Source organism: Zingiber officinale, chromosome 7A, assembly GCF_018446385.1.
Source record: "Zingiber officinale cultivar Zhangliang chromosome 7A, Zo_v1.1, whole genome shotgun sequence".
Taxonomy (NCBI): domain Eukaryota; kingdom Viridiplantae; phylum Streptophyta; class Magnoliopsida; order Zingiberales; family Zingiberaceae; genus Zingiber; species Zingiber officinale.
In genome coordinates this window covers 62,775,615-62,798,617 of record NC_055998.1, presented here as the reverse complement: position 1 = coordinate 62,798,617, position 23,003 = coordinate 62,775,615, and the positions used below count along the sequence as shown (strand labels likewise).

General features: G+C 37.5%; 1 protein-coding gene across 7 annotated transcripts in view; it reads right to left on the bottom strand.

The window, feature by feature from the left end:
- The window catches only part of LOC122001443 (shewanella-like protein phosphatase 1), an 86,157-nt gene that overhangs the window by 47,556 nt on the left and 15,598 nt on the right, over positions 1–23,003 (bottom strand). For all 7 annotated transcript variants that reach the window (XR_006117370.1, XR_006117371.1, XM_042556188.1 and 4 more), the window contains exons 4-5: positions 18,123–18,332; positions 9,548–9,683 (exon numbers count right to left, since the gene is read on the bottom strand). Coding sequence is in view for 5 of the 7 variants with exons in the window: in XM_042556188.1 (XP_042412122.1) it covers positions 9,548–9,683; positions 18,123–18,332 (346 nt within the window). In the remaining 2 variants the exon portion in view is untranslated. The remainder of the gene's footprint in view (positions 1–9,547; positions 9,684–18,122; positions 18,333–23,003) is intronic.

Here is a 23,003-nt window from a genome sequence, read left to right as displayed (position 1 = left end):
CGACGCGTACAAAAATTTTACATCCGCAAAGCGGATGAAATCTGAAAGTACTTGGAAGAACTCGCCTCACTCCGGGTCCTCCCTCGGGAAGGTGCCCTCCCTTCTTCAGGTACGCCGTGGTTACCCTGACCGCTTCGGCGAAAGTAGAAGAGACATTGTCGCCGAATTTTGCGCCGAACCGCTCCGAATGGAGATATTCTTGGCGGCGGCGGCTAAGCGACTCGGCTCTCCCTCCTTATATTTTTTAAGTACCGCTCGGGAGGCGGTCAAGGTATCTTGGACTGCCTTCAAGTCCATCTCAGCTTTGGTGCGTTCGGCCGAGCGGATCTCCCGTTCGGCATTAAGCTGGGCTTCCAGGTTCTTAGATTGCTGATCTAGGGCTCGGACTCGACTTCTTCCGGCTACTGGCGCGCTTCACGTCTTCGTCGCGTTTCTTCACCAAGCCTTGAAGTCGAGCCACCTCTGTAGCGGTCGGCGGCCTTCTTCTGTTCGGCCTCGCGGGCTTGTTTCTCCCGCTCGGTCGATGGACCCCGAGACTTGGGTTTTTCCATGAGACGGTCGATGGCTAGTGGCGATTTGCTCCGCCCAATGCTGTAAGTGAAATAATAAAATCGAACCAAACGAGAGCGTGGCGCGAGAAAGAAAAATGAACCTACGGTGGCTGCTGCGTGGTTATCGCCGAAAGGCGTCATGAGGGCCACCAATCGGCGTCCTCGAAAGTTTGTGACGGACCCGTCGAGGTTATTTCGTGAGCGGGGCTTGATGGCGATCGGCAGACAAAATATTCCTCCGGTGGGAACCGAAGGGTAGTCTTGATGGTCGGGTGGCGGCCGGCACTTCCTCAGCCGCAATCGCTGGCCGAGGACTCCCTATAGTTGAAGTCTCACCCAACCGTCGTAAGCGACGGCGAGTCCGTGGAGGAGAGCCGGAGGGCTGTGCGGTGGGCGAGGCCACGGGGGTCTGATCTGTGACGGCGTGCGATCTGGCGAAGTGATCTCGATCGGCGCGTGGTTCGCCCCTGGGGTCGGCATGGTCGGAGTCCCTTCGACGTTTCGCCGAACTTCCGATGGTGAATCCGGCTACAGGGGACTCCGCTCTGAGCGGAGGAACAGGATCCGCCTCGACCTCCGTTGAAGCGGTGGGGTAACTTCTGTTTCGGGGCGGACTGTGTCCCTTCAATCCCCACTCGGCGAGTTCTTTTTTGGTAGCCGCCTCGATTTCCACGGCTTTCAATTTCAGATGATCGGTAGCTTGCAGAAAAAATTAAAATCGCAGTTAAAAAGCGAAGTGGGTAAAGAGTCCTTACCCGTGCGGTAGGAAGATTGGCTGAACGGAGATAATCCAAAATGTATAACACCCTTGAGAAGCAAGTCGATTTTATCACCGACCGACAGCGTGAAGGTGGATTATCGAATTCTACTGGCAGTACAATGTCCGCCATTCGTTCAACGCTAGCTCGGAAGTCGTATATAGAAGAAGAACTCCTTCCAGTGCTTGTTGGAGGTCGGCATATTCTCAAAAAATTTGAAGCCTATTCTACTTTGGAAAATAAAAGTACCCAACTCGGATTGTTTGGGGTAGAAGAAGTAGTGGAATATTTTGGGGTCGAGTGGGATCCTGTGCAGCTTAAAGAGGACGACCACCCAGTTGGCCGAGCGGGATGCGGAAATAATTACAAACTTCCAAAATAAATGGATGGGTAGGAAATCTAAGGCCGCCCTGAAATTGGTCCAGAAAAAAACAAATAGTACCGATCGGCGGATTATGGGGCCGGTCGGTCGGGTCGGCTACAACTATTTCATGGTCATCCGGGATCCCGTACGTCCGAACGAGATACCGAGCGCCCTCCTCGTCAAATTTACTCTCCATGGTCATATACCAGGGACCATGAACATCAACAGCGGGTACGGAAGTGCTCGCCATGACTAAAGTACCAAGAAAAAGAAAGAAGGAAGCCGAAAGAAACTCGGAAACGGAGGACAGATAAAAGTTCGCAAGCAAGGGGACGAAAGGAGTTCCCCGCGAAAGGGAAAGGCCGAACGAAAGGAAGGGAGAAGCTTACTGAGGGAAGATGAACGGAGAGGATCACCAGAAAGCCGAAAACCACCAAGAGGCAAGAACTAGGACAGCCGGAACGATGCAGCCGTGGGCACCTTCGACGGAGGACGCGCAATTAAACAGAGAATGCAGCGTAAGGGCGAAGACGAAGGCTTTATGCAAACGAGGCTGGTCGGCCTCGTCCGTCGGATGCAGGTCACGAGAGACGAGGTCATCATCTAACCGTCCATTTCAAAACAATCGGCGTCCCATCGTACGGATCATCACCGCCACGCGAGAAGAGCCACGTGGCGCTCTGTCACCAGGCGCAATTAATGCGCCCATACCGCGCATGCTTCGACTTAATGAAAAGGATTTGCGTGATTTTCGAGAAGATTTAGACAAGCAAACATCCACGTTGAGCGCCAAGACATCCAAAACGAAGAGCCGAGCGGCTAAATTTGGCATAAAGGCTGAACGGCTCAAGGGATATTATAAGCGACGGTAAGGCGACGACCGCCCGCTCGGACACATAGTCTAGTCAGTCGGACTCACTGCCTCCTTCGACTAGACTTGAAGGGGAGGCAAGTGATCCGGCGGTAAGAATAGGGACCCACTTCTGGGGGAAGTCATCGCCACGGATGGAGGTCAAAGGGTAATGGCCGACCGAAGATGGGGAGACCGGTTAGCCGAACGGGGTTTCAGCGGAATCGAACGGCCGAGCGGTGTCCTACTGAAGGCGGCGGGTGGTCCGTTCGCCGAGATAAGCGAGGATCTGAGTTAGCCGAGCGGCTATCGTTCGGCTCGGGATATGGGATGTCAGCAAAGGCATGTCTGATGATTATGCCGTACACAAGATTTCACGATAGAGGGTCTTGCCGTCACATCATGGAGAGGTTGATACAGTAGCAGTATGGCCTTATGGATGCCCTTCTGACAGACCCATACCTGGGCATGGTCGAAAGTAGGTGATTGCTTTGATTGGCACGCCCAGGCTCCTTCGAGAGGTCTATATAAGGTCTCCATTTCTTCACCGGAGGTACGCTGGTCTGAATCTCTGAAGCCACCTCTTTGTTATTCCTCGCCTGACTTGAGCGTCGGAGGGCCGTCGCCGGGACACCCCTCCCGGCTCGGTTTTGTTGCAGGTTCGCCGGAGCACTCGAGGATCCAGCAGGGAGAGCCACATCCCCAGCGTCCGTTGACTCCTGGTTCGGACAGGATCAACACTCATAATAAGAAGGAGCCCAAAATGTAATTTGGGATTGGTACGGTAATTCAGTAATAGTTCTCTAGTGGAATGAATTATTATTGATGAAATTAAGTTGTGTGTTCGGGGCGAACACGGGATGCTTAATTTCATCGGGAGACCAAAACCAATTCCTCCTCTCGGTCTCTATCGTAGCCTCTTGTATATAGAGATTTATACCCACCACATACCCACCTTCCTACCCATCCAATGGGGTCGGCCAAGCTAGCTTGGAACCCAAGCTAGGGCCGGCCAAGACCAAATGGTTGAGCCAAGTAGGTGGCCGGCCACTAGAATATTAAAAAGGATTTTTATTAAAATTATTTCTTATGTGGATGTTTTAAAAGAGAGTTTAAAAATTAAAAATTTCCTTTTATAACTTTTCCTTATTTGTAGATTAAAAGGATGGTTTTAATTTTTGGTAAAAACTTTCCTTATTTATAAATCATCTACATGTTTAAAAGAGAGTTTAAAATTTGAAATCTTTCCTTATTTGTTGATTAAAAGGAGGATTTTAAATTTTAAGAAAATTTTCCTTTTTAACCATGTTCATGATTTAAAAGAGAGTTTAAAAATTAAATATTCTCTTTTATAAATTTCTACAAAAGATTAAGAAAAAATTTGATATCTTTCCTTATTTGTAGATTAAAAGATATTTTAATTTTTAGAGATAACTTTCTTTTTATCCACATGTTTAAAAGAAAGATTTTAATTTATTAAATTTCCTTTTTATAAACCAATCATGAAGGGATAAAAATTATTAGAGAAATTTTATTTTTAAAATTTCCGGAAACAAATTAGGAAGGTTTTAATTCTTGATTGAATTAAATTTCCTTTGCTTACATTATTGTGGCCGGCCATGTGAAATTGATTTTATATCAATTAAATTTATTTTCATGGCAAAAGAATTAAGGAAGTTTTATTAAAATTTCCTTATTTGCCAAGACCAAGGATTATAAAGAGGGGTAGAGGTGCCTTAATGGTGAACGACTCTATTCTTTTTCTCTCCCTCTTTTTCTTCCTTGGTGTGGCCGGCCTTCTCCTTCTCTCTTCTCTCTTCTCCTTCTTGTGGAGATTCATATGGTGGCCGGATCAAGTTTAGAGAAGAAGAAGAAGAAGGAGAGAAAGAAAGCTTTGTTTCTAGCATCCCTTGGAGCATGGTGGTGGTGGCTGAACCTCTTCATCCTAGGAGAAGTTTTGATGGCCGAAACTTGCAAGGAAGAAGAAGGTGCTTGGTGGTTCTCGTCTCGGAAGATCGTTGCCCACACAACGTCCAGGATTAGAAGAGGAATATGGTAGAAGATCAAGAGATCATTAAAAGTTCACAAAGGAAGGTATAACTAATATAGTTTTCCGCATCATGTTAGTTTTATCTCCATGTAAAAATACCAAATACAAGAGGCATGTGATTCTAGTATTTCGAATTTGTTTTCGATGTTGTGTTCTTTTGTTTTTCTTTTCCTTGTGATTTGATTGTTTTTTCGGTTGACCTAAAGTTATTTAAGGAAATTAAATATTAACTTTCCTTAAAAGGATTTGTCTAGGCGGTGGTGGTTATTCTCATATCCAAGAAGGTCATGTGCCTCGCCATGTAGTCCTGGAAGCCAATTTTGGAAATTAATATTTAATGAAATTAATAACCTAGGTGATTTGGATCGAAAGTGTTAAGTTCCGCAGGAGATCCAAGTCTAAACCTAAAAGAACAAATAAATTAAACTTTGGATCAAACGTGTTAAGTTCCACAGGCGATCCAAGTTTAATTTAAAAGAACACATGGTAGCTAAGAAAAGGTTCAGACCTTTGTATAAAATTTTTGTACAGTGGAACCATTAGGCTTTCCGAGTAGCAACCAACACTCACCTGTCCATTTTGTCTCTTGTACACACAAAATAATAATTTTTCTCCTAATCATCATATCTACTACCTCCATTGATTTACCAGTGAGATTTCCTATGTTCCATGTTCCAAATCATAGATTATTAGTTTTCCTATCATATTTGCTCTTATCTAACATATGGTGTGAGAACTCTTGCCTATTTAACACTACACCTAAGTTCTCATGGAGATGTAGCGGTCCTTGCTGAGACGTTACAATCGGACCCTGTAACGCGAACTCTTGCATATTTATCACTACACCCGAGTTCTGGAGATGTAGCAGTCCTTGCCGAGACGTTACAGTCGGACCCTGTAATGCGTTCTTTCTGGGGAACAACCTAACATTAGCACAATAGTTTAATGGATTCATTCATTGAATATTTGTCATAGTTTGACGTTGGCTGGCAACCTAACGCAACCCTCCTCCTTTATCCGGACTTGAGATCGGCCATGACCGGTCATCATGGGCGGAGTTAAAGTTTGTATACAGATAGAAAAAAAAATCTTCCCATTGCCCTCCAAAGGAAAAAACACAGAAAAGACAATGTATCCACCACTATAAACATATGTTCTGTATATTCTACATTTCTTGTTACTTCACTAACTAGACCTTTTTTGTTCACCCTGTAACATTTCTGCTAGTAGAAAACATTTGAGTATGCAAAAAATTCCATGTCATGACAACGTGGACTTGGATCATATTTTTACCATTTTAATCATATGACTGTATGCACGTCAAAATTCCACAGTATGGCATATATGTAAAATTGAACTACACGTTATTCTACGAAAGTATATTTATCTTGCATACAGCATAACATCTAGGAAATTTAAACAAGTACACCATATAATTTCTAGTAAGTTGCAACTACAAGAAGATCTTTGTAGAATACTAACAATGCATTGAGGATATGTAGAAGTAATTGTACTACTACTACTATAACAACAACAACAACCAAGCATTTTCCCATTAGGTGGGGTCGGCTGTATGAATCCTTTTACGCCATTGAGCTCTATCTCCTATTATATCATCATCTATATTTAAATAAATTTTATCTTATTTTATTGTTGCTAACCAAGTCTTTTTTGGTCTTCCTCTTCATCGTTTGATATGTATGTTTATCATAGTTTCACATCGCCTAACTGAAACATTTATTAGTCGTCTAAGTACATGTCCGTACCATCTTAAACGTGTCTCTCAGAGTTTTTCCTCAATAGATGCAACTCCAACTTTCTCTCTAATGCACTCATTTCTTATTTTATCCATCCTAGTATGTCCACACATCCACCTTAACATCCTCATCTCTGCAACTCTCATCTTCTGCTCATGTGCTCGAGTCATAGCCCAACATTCAGCTCCATATAACATCCATATAACATAACAGGTCTAACTACGGTTTTATAGAACTTACCTTTAAGTTTAAGAGGTACTTTACGGTCACATAAAACACTCGACGCTCCCCTCCATTTCACTCATCCTGCTTGTATTTTATATAAGACATCTCTCTTAATCCCTCCATTATTTTCAAAAATGATCCTAAATATTTAAATCTCTCGATTCCGGGCAACTCGTTCTCTCCGATCTTAACAATTGTTTCATTACATCTAATATTGCTAAATTTAAATTCCATATATTCTGTCTTTAATCTACTAAGCTTAAAATCTTTCCCTTCTAGTATTTCCCTCCAAGATTCTAGTTTAGCATTTACTCCTTCACGTGTTTCATCTACCAAAATAATATCATCTGCAAACATGCACCACGATACTGTGTCTTGAATGTACGCAGTGAGTTCGTCCATAATTAATGTAAAAAGATAGGGACTTAGAGTTGATCCTTGATATAACCCTATTTTTATTGAAAATGCTTCAGTTACTCGCCTGAAGTCTTTACTCTGGTCGTTACATCCTCATACATATCCTTAATTAGTTCAATATATGTTACGCTAGCACCTCTCTTTTCTAAACTTCTCCATATAATTTCTCTTGGAACTCTATCATAAGTTTTTTCTAAGTCAATGAATACCATGTGTAGATCTTGTTTTTGCTCGCGATATTTTTCAATTAATTATCTAAGAAGATGTATAGCTTTACGTCACTGTGATCTCCTTTCTTAATCTTTTTTCTATTACTTTTTCTCAAAGTTTCATAGTATGGCTCATTAGTTTAATACCCCTATAGTTTGCACAATTTTGTACGTCTCCCTTATTCTTATATAAGAGAATTAGAATACTTATCCTCCATTGATCAGACTTTTTTTTCGTTTTCAATATCATGTTAAATAATTTTGTAAGTCATTCAATACCTTATTTCCTTAAGCACTTCCATACCTCTATTGGAATATCATCTGGTCCAACGGCTTTTCCATTGTGCATCTCATTTAAAGTTTGTTTTAAATGTGAAGTTTGAATTCTATGATAAAAATTAAAATTTCTATGCTCATTTGACCTACTTAAATTACCTAAGTTAAGTTGGTCGCCTAAACCTTCATTAAAAAGTTAATGAAAATACCTCTTCCACCGCTCTTTTATCTCCCCATCGTTACTAATATCCTATTACATTCATCTTTAATATATTTTATTTGGCTAAGATCTCTTGTTTTCCTTTCTTTCACGTTAGTTATTCTATAAATGTCTCTTTCTCCTTCTTTTGTATCCAATTTTTGATATAACCGTTCAAAAGTTTCTTTTTTTTTTCACTCACTACTTTCTTAGCTTCTTTCTTGGCTAGTGTATATTTTTTTAAGTTTTCCTCGTTCTTACAAATATATAATTCTTTATAAGCTATTCGTTTTTCCTTTACTTTCTCTTTCTCTTGTACTTTCTCATTCCACCACCAAGATTCTTTACTTAGTGATGCATGTCCCTTTAACTCACAGAGTACACTCTTAGCTACTATTTTCAACTTTGATACTATCTTATCCCATGTTGTATTAGAGTCATAGTATATTTCACCTAATGCTTATACTTCTACTTTCTCCTTAGATATATTTTGCTTTCTATCCTTTAACTTCCACCACTTAATTTTAGGAATTGTATATATTTTCTTCCTATTGATACTATGCTTGAGGCGTATATCCAACACTACTACCCTATGTTGGGTAGCTAAACTTTCTCTAGGGATGACTTTGCAATCTTTACAAATCTTTCTATCCTTCTTCCTAATCATAAGAAAGTCAATTTGCGATTTATTATTCCCACTTTTGAATGTGACTAAGTGTTCTTCTCATTTCTTAAAAAACGTATTAGCTAATATAAGGTCATATGCTATCGCAAAATCTAATATAGATTTCCCTTCCTCATTTCTCGTTCCAAACCCATAATTCCCATGTACTCTCTCATATTCCTCATTTTTCACTCCGACATTCCCATTTAGATCACCTCCTATTAAAATCATTTCATTTGGTGGAATATTTTGTAATATTTCATCTAAGTCCTCCCAAAACCTTGATTTGGTAGTTTCATCTAATCCTATCTGTGGTGCATATACGCTAATTCTGTTCATAGTTTCTTTTGCCACTATTATCTTAAGGGCTATAATTCTCTCGCCTTGTCTAACTACTTCTATAATTTCATCCTTTAACAAACTATCTACAATAATATCCACTTCATTTCTTGCTTTACTCTTTCCAGTGTACCATAACTTAAAACCCGAGTTCTCTATCATCTTTCCCTTCTCACCTATCCATTTTGTCTTTTATACACACAAAATAATAATTTTTCTCCTAATCATCATATCTACTACCTCCATTGATTTACCAGTGAGAGTTCCTATGTTCCAAGTTCCAAATGTTAGATTATTAGGTTTCCTATCATATTTGTTCTTATTCAACCTATGGTGTGAGAACTCTTGCCTATTTAACACTACACTCAAGTTCTCATGGAGATGTATCGGTCCTTGCTGAGACGTTACAGTCGGACCCTGTAACGCGAACTCTTGCATATTTAGCACTACACCTGAGTTCTGGAGATGTAGCGGTCCTTGCCGAGACGTTACAGTCGGACCCTGCAACGCGTTCCTTCCGGGGAACAACCTAGCATTAGCACAATAGTTTAATGGATTCATTCGTTGAATATTTGTCATAGTTTGACGCTGGCTGGCAACCTAATGCAACCCTCCTCCTTTATCCAGGTTTGGGACCGGCCATAACCGGTCATCATGGGCGGAGTTTAATTGAGATGGGTGAGGATCAAGTTCTAAAACCTTCAGAACCAACCTAAGAAAAGCTACAACCACAACTAGAAGGCATGAAATCATAGAAGGATTTTGTACATAGCACAGAATAGTCATATCGTTCATATCCAGCCTTTGATCAGTCCATTTCAAGAAGTTAAGCAGAAATTCATTAATTACTTAAACATCAAGATTCATAAGTACATATCAGAAATTTACCATGATGAGGAAGAAGGCCTCCATGACAAAAGATCCAATCATCAATTTTAAGAACCACAGCATGGCGCGCAAGCTCACATGCCAAAGGACCACCCGGCCTCAAAAGTGAAGATCTAGCAATAACACCCTGCTGCTTCTGTCCTAAAATTTTTAGAAATCTGTCAGCATAATGAAGAAAAATTTAGAGGTGAAAAAAAGTATAGAAAAATTGTTCACAATGCATGATCAAAGATCCATCCAAATAGATAAAGAAACCAATATATTAATGATTAGAAATGCTGATCATTTTAGTATTCCAGTTAAATTTCTTATTATCCTAAACTTATTGGAATTGAAACAAATATGTATTCGATCATTATGGTATTAGTAAGGGAGATCAAATGTCGTCTTCATCACTTAGGTGCTGCTCCATGCAACTTGAATTCAAGTTAACAAAATAATCTCCAGCTTAACCCCTTAAACTCCCTCATTGGAATGAACACAGTGGATTTGTTCCATAATTCTAAAGAATTTATGTCCACATTGATCTATAACAAATTTGATCAGAGGCAGAGATTCCATGTGATATCGTATTCAAACTTGTATCAGTTACTTCTCAACATCCAAATGATTCCTCCCCAAAAACGTGAATTTGGAAGGTCAAGCAAGCATAATCAAATGAAAAATTGAAAATCTAACAGCCAATCGGAAAACATATTATTTGAAGAACTCCATGGTAATTTGGTTTCTCAAATCAAAGTATTTATAGAGTCACCTTGGCAATGAATTTGCATCTTTTTTAACAAAATGAGTTTATAAATAAGTATCAAGGTAACTACACTGCTAAAATACTCTAACATGGTCTACTAATTAAGCTTAAGTATTCTCAACCCGCAAAAATCAGAACCACAAAATCTCCAACTAATTTAGGCCTTATGTATGAATTAAAAGACACAAGTATAAAAGAGAAATAGCTTCTGGTGCCATCTACTACTACTAAATAAATCAGAATAGAAAGAAAAAGTCCCATAACCATCAGCAGCAAATGTTTTGGATGCTTTTGCCAAGGCTAAAACCTTCAAAAACTGTCCTTGAAATTCACTAATTTCAAGATTCAACCTTTCTAGTGATGCATATTGGAGAAAAATTACATTGAAAAGTTATTTCACCTTTGTACAATACATAAACATGCTACATGAACCAAAGATATATTGGTTGAAAAGAAGTTAATGTACTATCAAAGATAACACTAGAGGGGAGGGGGAGGTGACAACATTTTTTATTTTTAAGTAATTTTAATTCAGTAGTTTCAAAGCGCTATTTTGAAAAGATTTTATGTTTAGAGTAGAAAACTACATTTAAAATGCTTTCATAGTTTGAATTAAAGTTTAAATAATTTTGTTTTCAAAATATTTGTTGAATAAATGCGTAATAAAGTAAAGTAGACAGACAACAAGAACACAAATATTTAACGTCCCCCAAGTTCGTACTCCATGATCCATGACTCGTTCAGCGAATCACTCCTCGGAATTCCACTAAATTTCTCATTTTGGAAATCTTTCAAAGATGAAGAAACCTATACAAAAATTAGTTTTTAAAACAAAAATATTTTTCAAAAATCAAACAAAAATAATATAAAAAATCTCAGTATACAAGTATAAGCAGTAGAATACCCGATATATATTAATGATATAACTAAAACAAATGTACCAAACTATAGAAAAATATGTTACATGGATTGTTGATATACTGGTAGAGCTGCCTCAAGTCCCCTTTTAAAGACGTTGACTAGTATCCATCAATCAACTAGTCATGACACATCTGTAGATTGGTTCGGCACATTTGGTCATCATCCACAACGTTGATTATTTGGCTCTTATCTAGCATTAGTCAATTATTCCTTGTCTTCATCGATAGACTACATGTAGCTCACCAGTCAACATATTCCTACTATGCCAACCACTTCATTTGGATCTGAACCATTCAATATGTTGATTTGTGTCATTGATTGCTTACCATCAATCAACTGGTTTTTATAAATTCTGAGACCGAATCCTTTTTGGTACCATAGCACTTGGACACGTCATCAATTGATCAAGTCATCAATCAACTAAATCCAGGTTTAAAATTTCGAGTCATGCCAAAATTTTAATTTATGACCTAAACAATATGATTTCGATATCATGTCGTGCCGATATGATTTTAGTACTTTTTTAAATATAAATAGATTAAATATTTTTATTAATATTTGATTGTTACAGTTGGTTACTATTAAGTTATATTTGATATGTTAAATGTTGAGTTCACATTATCTCGTAAAATGTTTAATGCTTATTGAATAAAAGTCAATTTAGGGTTAGCTAAAATCCACCAACTAAACATTGCAAGATCAAGTAGGTTTAAATTGGATTTAATTTGGATTTAGTTTGATCGGTTTAAAATTAAGACAAATTTATATATATAATAATTTAATTCATAGAAGTATATTTTATAAGGTTAGAAATTATATTATAGTTAAATTTTTTATTTTTTCTAACAATATGTTCCCTCCAACTTAAAGAGGTTTATTTTTCTCGTTGGATAAATGGAAGGGAAAAAATTAATCATTCTTTAAGAGAGATTTTTTTTCTATATTTATCTCGTGGACGAGTGGATGGAAAAAAATTAACCACATTAATGAAGTAAAGAGATTCTTTTCCTCTATACCCTCGTGGACGAATGAACAAGGGAAAAATTAACGATGAAGAAGGAAGATAAAGAAGGAAAAAGAATTAATGAATCAAGGAGAAAAAGAAGGGAAAAAATTAAGGGAGAGAGAATTTGAATTAAATGTCTTAAAAATAAATAATAAATAAAATTAAAAATTAAAAACAAAGATAGTCACAACCTTTGGATGTCCTTAGTGCACGACTTCCTCTACGATCTCACGAGGCCATGCTAGTGCATATCAACAGACAGAATGGAAAATTCCACCTATGTCAATCGGCATGGTATTTTATACCATGAACTAGATCATGAACTAGATAGCTTATATCAAACGATTGACTATATTTTGTCCATAAGTCAACTATTATTGATTTTATCTTCGACTAAATTCTTTTGATCGAATTTATTATTGACTTTGTGATCGGTCGATTGCTAATCTTATATTAGTTCACTAGATTTTGCATAAAATTAAATCGGATCAAAATTTCATCAATTATATAGGTAAGTCGAAAGAGAGATCAATTGACTAAAATGTTGACTTTGTCCATGAAATGTTTGTTGATTTTCTGGTCAAGTCAATGTCTATTATACAGAAAGCTACCATCGCTCATATAAGGCATTCAGCCTTACAAAACTTCTAGCATACAATCGGCCGAGCAAAAGCCAAACGAGCATAAAGGTGTTTGTGTGTGCTCGACCGAGCAGAGTCCGATTAAGCTTAAAGGTGGTGCTCAACCTAACAAAGCTTCTAGCATATGATCGGCCGAGCGAAGGCCGAACGAGCATAAGGGTTGTGCGCTCAACCGAGCAAAGCCCGATCGAGCTTAAAGGTGCTCAGCCTTACAAAGCTTCTAGCATACGATCGGCCAAGCGAAGACCGAACGAGCATAAGGGTGCTTGTGTGCGCTCGACCGAGCAAAGCCCGATCGAACTTAAAGGTACTCAGCCTTACAAAACTTATAGCATACGATCAGCTTAACGACCGGTCATCAAAAGCCTTAACCTTAGCCTGGTCATCAAAGCCCGATAGAAGAAGCTGAAAAACTCAATACCATAACTTTAGCGCAAGAAGATCTGGAGTTGCTCATCTACGCCAAGGCGCAGAAACTATTCCAACAACAACAATAAACCAACATTGGTGATATGTTGCCACCACCAAATCCGGAAGCATCAACGACCGCTCATCAAAGGGAAAGAGGGGTTCAGGAGGAGGGCCTTGCTCACTTGCCTCCTATGCCTCTCTCACCAACTCGACACCCCCGAGTTCTTTTTTGCACACTATTAAAACAGTTGGGCAAAGGAATAATACCTCAAGAGTCTTTTGGAGAGGTACCTGTGCGAGGAAAAGTGGTGGCCAGTGATAGTTTCCCTGAGCGACCTAGAGTGTTGCATGATCCGTTGCCCAAACATTATCAAAACCTGAATATAGGAGAATATTCAAGAACTACCGACCTAGAGGATCATCTCCTCAAATTTGAGCACGCCGCCCTTCTTCAACAATTAACGGACGGTGTAAAATGCCGAATGTTCCTCGCCACATTCGACGGATCAGCCCAACGATGGTTCAAGCAATTGTCAAATAATTCTATCCGCCGCTTCACGGATTTCCGGAAGATATTTCTCCACCATTTCTCTAGTAACCGGCGATACCACAAAACTCCTTGGAGCCTATTCTCACTTAAACAGGGGCCTAAGGAGTCCATTCGAACCTACATCAAGTGGTTCAATCAAGTGGTTCAATCAAGTGGTCATAGATGTTCCCACAGCCACCACGGAGATTCTAGTAAATGCTTTTTCTCAAAGACTTAATAATAACGATTTCTTCAAGAATTTGGTTAGAAAGCCTCCAGCCAACTTTGATCTATTAATTGAACGAGCAACTAAATTCATTAATGTGGAAGAAGCCCAAGCTGCCCGGAAGAAAGAGATTATCACATCCACTCCTGCCCCAAAGCGCCCCGTAGCACTTGCTCCTCTACCTAAAGGACCTCGTGCGAGCCCTCAATATCGTCATCCAGAACCACGACCTCAAGCCGTACAACATGTGCGGTGATCATCGGGAGGAGAATGGAGACATTCATCCGAAGAAGGAAGGCGAATTTGATAGCTATGGGGTATGCCATATTTGGAATGGAGGTGAGCTCAGTCAGAAGCATCAAAGCTGGAAGCAGTAGAAGCATACCACGGAATAAAGGATTCCTAGGCCATGATAGGATATAATCCAAAAGACGAGCAACTTACTAGGTCCGCTAGAAATCAGGAAAGAGGAAGTGCAGAGGAAGAAAGGTCACTGGAAAGAGCAGATGGGAGAAGATGAGAAGCGATATGTGAAGAGTCGGTGTTGGTAAGGGTTTTATAAGGAGTAGTGTAAGCATCACTGTTAGAGTGAAAGGGCCCATATAAGGAGGGTCATTGATTCGTAAGGTTAAACGAGCGTGCCATTGTGCTTTCAAGGAGGGGGATGTCAGCAGTCGTCGTGAAGAATGAGTGGAAGGGACACGTGATAATCATCCAGGAATAAACATTTATGAAAGACATGACAAGTGAGACCTTTTAGCAGCCAAAAATACCTTTTCACATATACTCGGTACTCGACCTAGCGAAACGAGAATTGTTTTTCGAAGAAGTCACTAAGTGCCTAAGACACAAATTGCTAGACGCCTAAGGTACGATCAAGAACACGAATCGTAAAAAAAAAATCCTAATATCAAAGAAAAATAAGTAGGTAGGAATAAAATAGCAAAGTTGTTAAATTTGAAATTCATTGATTAGCTCGCTGAAGTACAGGTGATTGTCCCTCATCAACCTTAAAATGGTGTCATTCTCTTTTAAAAGGGAGAATGGGAAAGTTAACTCTTCTAAAGTAAGTCACAAATGAGGAGTAAGCAAGACTAGAACTTGAGTTCAGTCAGTTGGCTACACCTCCTTCGACTAGACTTGAGAGGAAGGCTAGTGATACGGATTATGACGAGCGGATTCAGGAAATGACAAAGATATCAAAGTTAAGGTGAAATGGTGATCAAGGTTAGGATAAGGTGATGTTTGCTAATTGGTCCTGATTGGTTGCCCTACATCAAAGTTATGAAAGCGCGCCCGAGCATTCTTTAAGCAGAATGCTCAAATAAGGTTGAACGAACATAAGCTTGTTTGTGTACGCTCAACCGGGCAAAGCCCGATCGAACTTCAAGGCACTTAGCCTTATAAAGCTTCTAACATATGATCGGACGAGCGAAGGCCGAACGAACATAAGGGTGCTTGTGTGTGCTCGACTGGGCAGAGCCCGATCGAGCTTAAAGGTGTTCAGCCTTACAAAGCTTATAACATAGGATCGGTCGAGTGAAGGCCGACGAGCATAAGGGTGCTTGTGTGTGCTCAACCGAGCAAAGCCTGATTGAGCTTAAAGGTACTCAGCCTTACAAAACTTTTAGCATACGACCGACTTAATGACCGGCCAGTATATATTCGAAGGTATTCTCATTGTACGACCGGCTTAACGACCGGCCGGGATATATTCTCAACAGAAAGTATGCTCAATATATGACCATCTTAATGTCGGCCGGGATATATTCTCAACAAAAGGTATGCTCAATATATGACCGGTTTAATAAGCGGCTGGGATATATTCTCAACAGAAGGTATGCTCAATATATGACCGGTTTAATAAGCGGCTGGGATATATTCTCAACAGAAGGTATGCTCAATATGCGACCGACTTAACGACCGGTCGAGATATATTTAACAAAAGATATTCTCAATATATGATCGACTTAATGACTGGTTGAAATATATTTAGCAAATAGGTAGTCGACAACTTTATGGCAGCCTGGCGAACTTGTCGGGGAATATTCTCTCGAAACTTCTTCAGTTACAGCGATACACCCTTTTGAATATTTCATCAAGGGTCCAAGTTATAAACGACAAAGGAGGTACATCTGGAATAGAAAAAAATTCCTCGGAAGATTATTGCACAATGCCTAGGTTGTACTTCTCTCATCTTATAACAAACTCGAACAAACCAAGAACCACCTCACGATCGCGTAGGTTATGTGAGGTAGTATAAAAAAGAGAATCCTCTCCGCTGGCAAGGTAAAACACCAACATTTGCATCTGAAGCCCTACTTTTCTGCAGTTGCCGTTACTGTTTTTCTTCCACTTTCCAAGAGAGGAGACTGACTTAAACGTAGGAGGGTCTAGCCAGAGATTCCCACATTAGACTTAGGTCACTAACACTTTGTTGACTCGTCTAACTGTGCGCAAGATCATTGAAGAATTCCCTTCAGATCTCGAGAAGATTCTTATTCGCGGAAAAATCATTCATCGGAGCCAACGTGCCATCTCATCGCTTTCAGACAGGATCAGGATAAATGCTTGGTTGTGGTTGTTGTTCCGCTACTTTCTATTGACAACATGGAAACAAAATTCTATAACCTATCACTACAACTTTTGTGCATGTATAATTTTATAATCAATTATTAATATTACTATTAACAAACCCTAGCATAATATTACAATGACATGCTTTGTGATATTAGGGATGAAAGAGATCTATCTACATTACTCACCTTTTCAGTCAAATTAAGTTAATTAACTATGAATCACAAACTTTATAGAGATTGGAGTATTTTGACTACTACTACAAAAAAACCAAAGTATAGAAAAAATTCCATCTAACACAACTTATCATGACCACTTGGAAAATTATGACTACTATAAAAAGAACCAAAGTAGAGATAAAATTTAGATCTAACACAACTCATCATATCCACTTAGTATTCAACTACATGATTGTTATCCTTCTATTAAACTTTGTGCAATACTATGTAACTATTAATTTCCAATCTATTATGTCATTTGTATTTCATTAGTTTTCTTTGGTCTTCCTCTAATCCTTACAACTTACCTAACTAGAGAATTCATCATTTTACTTGAACATGCCCATATCAACTTAATTTGTGTTTTCCCACTTTACCATCTATTACGCCGAGTTACCAACTAGAGAAGGAAATATTTAGGAAAAGAAAAATAGTAGGGAGAAATCTCATTGGAAAACAATATGGAAATATTTTCCTAGTTTTTGTTTCCTTGAGAGAAAAGTTTATGTAAAAAAAAAAAAAAAATATATATATATATATATATATATAACAAAAACAGATTTGAAAAGAAAAAATAAGATAGGATTTGAGCTAAAAGTGAATTTTCACTTGAATGAAAGCAATATAGAGACAATTGAACAAACAAATTCTAATCATTTTTTCCTCCCTTTTTCCCCTATAAGAAACAAAGAAAAAGTACTGCCAAAAGATTTTTTGTCACCTTATTTCCATCAGTATTCCTTCCCTTGTAATAAACACACCCTTAGAAAATTACTCCTGATTATTCTAAGATAGTAGTATTTTTTTTTCACTTTCCTAGTAATTTCACAAAACCATCTCTTTCTTATTCCTTCTTATTTTCGTCCATGTTGCTTCTTGGTTATCCAACATTTTAATCTATGTAATACCACAGTCCATGTTGTTTCTTATAAACCTTAAGGGCATATAAAAATTCATGCTAAGCACTTCAATCCATTAGTAAGTATCAAATTTAGTATAAAAGAAGTTTTAACAAAGTACAGAAATATATGGACAATGTTATTCGTAAATGTTCAGGTGTTTGCTTACAAGCATGTGCATTACTACATATAGGAAGACACCTGTGTGGATTCATGAAGTCATAAGAGTCCATCTACTTATATTTATGATAATTAGATTTATGAATCAAAAAGAGTACAAAATTTACTACAAACATTAAAAAGCATCCAACTAATTAAAAATTATTAGATTTTAATGGATTCAAGTTCATGTAATACAAGCAAGCACATACTTTTCTTAAAGAAACTACTTGTATATACCTTTACAAAATTCCAAGGGGTCCAATGACTACCGGATATCCTTCTCTCTTTCCACTGGTTAGTAGCGCTGTTCCAACCAATAAAGGCATCATCCCAGTTGCCTTCATATTCATCCAAGTAGTCTACAAAGTCTATACACTCATCAAATGCTCCTAGATCAACATATCTGAAATCACCCTCTATATTCATTGTTTCATGATTTCCATTAACCTATTGGACAACAGACATATAGCATCTCAAAATTAAATATATAACTGTATTTGAACTGACACACAAAGTATTAACTTTTCAAGAGCATTTGCTAACTATAAAACAATTTTTAGCTTAATATAAAGGCAATAAAGAACACAAGCAAATAAATTGATAAATACTACTCATGTTCATGTTACAAAGCTTAATAGATATCCATGAAATTTTCTAAACAATTGCCACAATATATCAAGTTGAAGGTTTAAGCAATTGAAAAAAGAAAATAAATTGTTACTATTTGAGAGCATACAGGTGTGGCTCCAAGAAATGTAAAATGGAAGAAAATATGTTCAAGCTTATGATTGTATGGATGCATTAGAATCAATTAGAGTCAGATTGTGAAGAATAGAAGCAACAAATAATTTTAAAAAATTTATTTACAAGCCCTAGGTAGTACTCTTGATATAATCTTGGAGTTCAATTGCAAGATAGAATCCACGTACCCAGCTCCAAATAGTTCCAACTCACAACTTGTTCTTGTAGGTCACACACAATGTTATATATATAGTCATAGAAACATAAAAAAAAAAAAAAGCATATACTGTTGTGGGTGAGATGATGCTATATGGCTGAACAAGAAATTTCTATGATCTGTATTATACTCATTTCTGTAAATTTAATTAATAAGAAATGGACAACCTAGCGAATCACCCATTTCTATGACTGTACGGGGGCGCTGGGGGTGAGCAAATCGCCTTTTGCCACATAAAACACGAGTTACAGTTATGAAAAAGCAGGAACTAAGAAAGTGTATGAAGAATTTTGTATGTTTGAGAACGTAATCCAATGGACTCATGTAATAAGGAATACAAGATGCTGCATGTTACACGCTATACAGAATCATTTCCTTCCAGAAAATTCAAAACAGTGTTACATCAGGTAAACACTATCACCAAAGACCCCGCTCCCACTTCTTACTCCCCCTAAGAACCACAAAATCAAGATGACTAATTAAGATATCAAAGCAGAGTAGATAGGAAAACTCTCACTCTCATAAATGTATCGTAGTTAGTCATCATGATTATAGGTACTGATGATTCAGCTTCATCTGTTCATTAGTCCTTGACATCTTGGAGAACAAGGAAACCATTAGATTAACTTTAACATTGACTTTGATTTATAACCAGGTTTCCAGGTAATAGAACCTGTAGTAGGAGCCTAAGGTTCGCTGCAGTAAATCAAGAGTGAATTGTTGAGAAATAATACTAAAACAGAAAACAACTATGTCATATCATAGAGCTAATAAGTATATGGGAACAGAATTTGTGTCATATGGGATCCTTATCATTTTGGTATTATGTCAAAGCTTATGTATAGGAGGGGGCTAATCATTATCCTTTAATCAAATACAATATAGTTGTATCCCTCTCAACATGGTACCAAAGAACACCAATCCTAAATTAGGGTTTCTTCCTCAATCCCCTTAGTGTATGCTGTTAGTTTCATGTGGCAGTGCTTCCTTCCTCCCCTATACTCTCATCTCCATCCCTCCTTTTCTCTCAACTTACAAACTAAGGCTGCGGGTTATTTCAAATCTTCATCATCCTCACCTCTCTGCTCCTGCCTCCACTCCCTCCCATGCTCCATGCCCTCCTTTATTTGTTCACTCCTCTAAATTAGGATTAACAAATCCCCAAAGTTAAGCTGAAGGTCAAAAAAGAAAAATGATGTGTTGCAAGTGCGACTATGTGACTACCAGAGCTAGCAGCTCTACATCGTTTGTGTCTTCATTTGTATCATCAAAATGCTATTGTCGGGCTCTACTCCTACAACTTTTGTATGGCTTGTCTTATAGAGTTTCCCACTAATTTCACCAAGGCATTTCTCCAAGACATGAGATCTTTCACCTCACTAAGATCCTCCCATCCACACTTCATCAGCTCTATCCCAACAAGATCTGCAGAACTGCTAAATCATCTTCGCCATGATGAATGTAGTTAACTAGTTAGATGTGCTTATATTTTTTTATAATTTGTTGTTGTATAATTTTAACAACTTTTTACCAAACCACGAAGCTAAGTTTCCTTAAATACCCAAATCACGCATCCAACTTTCAAAATGATCAAATCATGTACCCTATCCCCATTTACCCCTCCTCATTTACCCCAATCGATTGCTACACTAGGGTAATTTTTTTTTTTATTTTTTTTAAATAGACAGATTTTAAAAAAAAAAAACCTATTTATACTAAAAAAAAATCACTACTCTCAATATATTGTGTCGAATTTATGTTTACGGACATGGATATAATCAGGAGAACTAGACGAATACATAGGACCTGGTTACATGTCATTTCGAGCTCTCTAGGTCTATCAGTCAAAATCACTGCTCTCAATATATTATGTCAAATTTATATTTGAGAGCATGGATACAATCAGGAGAATTAGACGAACACATAGAACATGGTTACATGTCATTCCGAATTCTCTAGGTCCATCAGTTAAAACCATCAGTCAGAATGACATCTAACTAAATCTTATGTGTTCTATCCTTGATTATATTCATGCTCTCAAATATAAATTTGGCATAATATATTGAGAGCAGTGATTTTTTTAACACGAATTAGATTTTTCGAACACATCTGTGTTAAACAACCACTGCTCTCAATATAGTGTGTTAAATTGATATTTGATGATATAGATATAATTAGAAGAACTAGACGAACACATAGAACCTATTTCATATCATTCTAAACTTTCTAGGTTCATTTATTGATTTTGATCAAAATCGATCAAAATCGGCTGATGGAATGACATAGAACCAGATTCTATATGTTTCTCTAGTTCTCTAGATTATATGCAATGCCCTCAAACAACAATTTGGCACACTATATTGGGCGTAATGATTTTTTTTAAGACAAATGTGTCCAAAATATCTAATTCATGTTAAAAAACCACTGCTCTATATAAAGGGCAGCCCAGTGCACGAAGTTCCCGACATGCGGAGTCCCAGGAAAGGATCCATTGTACGCAGTCTTACCCTACTTTTTGCAAGAGGTTGTTTCCAAGATTCGAACCCGTGACCTTTTGGTCACATGGCAATAACTTTACCGTTGCGCCACTGCTCTATATATTATGTCAAATTAATGTTTGAATGTATAGATATAATCAGAAGAACTAAACAAACACATAAGACCTGGTTCCATATCATTCTAAGCTCTATACACCCACCAACCGATTTTGGCCCGAACTGATTAAAACTAGCTAATGGACCTAGAGTTCGAAATGACATGAAATTCGGTTCTATGTGTTCATTTAGTTAACTTGATTATATCCATGCCCTCAAATATCAATTTGGTACAATATATCGAATGTTGATTTTTTTAACAAGAATGTGTCTGAAAAATCCAATTCGTATTAAAAAAATCACTGCTCTCGATATATTGTGCCAAATTAATATTTGAGAGAATTGATATACGAGAGAATTTAACAAACGTAGAGGACCTGGTTTCATATCATTCTAAGCTCTCTAAATCATTAATCATTTTTTGTTAATTTTGGCCTAAATTGAATGGACGTAGAGAGTTGAAACCAAGTCTTATGTGTTCGTCTAGTTCTTCTGATTATATTCATACCCTCAAACATCAATTTAGCACACTATATTGGGAGTAATAATTTTTTTAATTCAAATCAGATTTTTTTAGCAATCGATTAAAGTTATTTCTATAATCATGAACAGTAACTTTAATCGATTGTCGTAAAAAGTATATTTTTTAAAAAAATGATTAAAAATTTAATTCGTATTTAAAAATTCACTACTCAATATATTATATCAAATTGATGTTTAAGGGCATAGATATAATTAAGAGAACTAGACGAGCACATAAGACCTAGTTCCATGTTATTCCGAGCTCTTAGCTGATGGACCTAGAGAGCTTGGAATGATAAAATCAAATTCTATGTATTCGTCTAATTCTCCTGATTATATCCATAGAAATATCAATTTGACATAATATATTGAGAGTAAAATTTTTTTAATATGAATAGATCTTTAAAAAATTGTCTATTTAAAAAAAAATTATCATAGTAGCAATTGATTGGGGTAAATAAGGAGGGGTAAAATGGGTATAGGTACATGAGTTGATTATTTTGAAAGTTGGGTACGTAATTTGGATATTTAGGAAACTTAACTACGTGGTTCGGTAAAAAAACTGTAATTTTAATGCAATTGCGGTCTTACTAGGCTTATATTTGGAGTAAGCAAATTAAGTAGAAAGAGATCATAGGATTAAAATTTATTTGAGTTAACCATGACATTATTTAATGCAGGTTAAAATGTGTTAAGTATTGACACACATAGTATCAAAATTGTACTACTAGAATTATAAGAACAGTACTTTAATCCTTAGATGAAAGATTTAAAATATTTGTCTTTTACCATCTTCTTCTTAAATCTTTCTCTCTTCTCTTCTACCTCATGATGAAATTCTGTCATGTTTCCAATATCACCATCATTTTTCATTTTTTATATGTTATTTAGCATATTGTTTGTATCATTTAAGATACAATTATCAATTATTTATGGTATCAGGCTTTTACTCCATCTATCTCAGTAACATTACATGTTAGAGTAAAATTATCGAAAACTTAGTCTCTTGCAACCAATTCTCACTTCCCAAATTAGTTGTTAAAA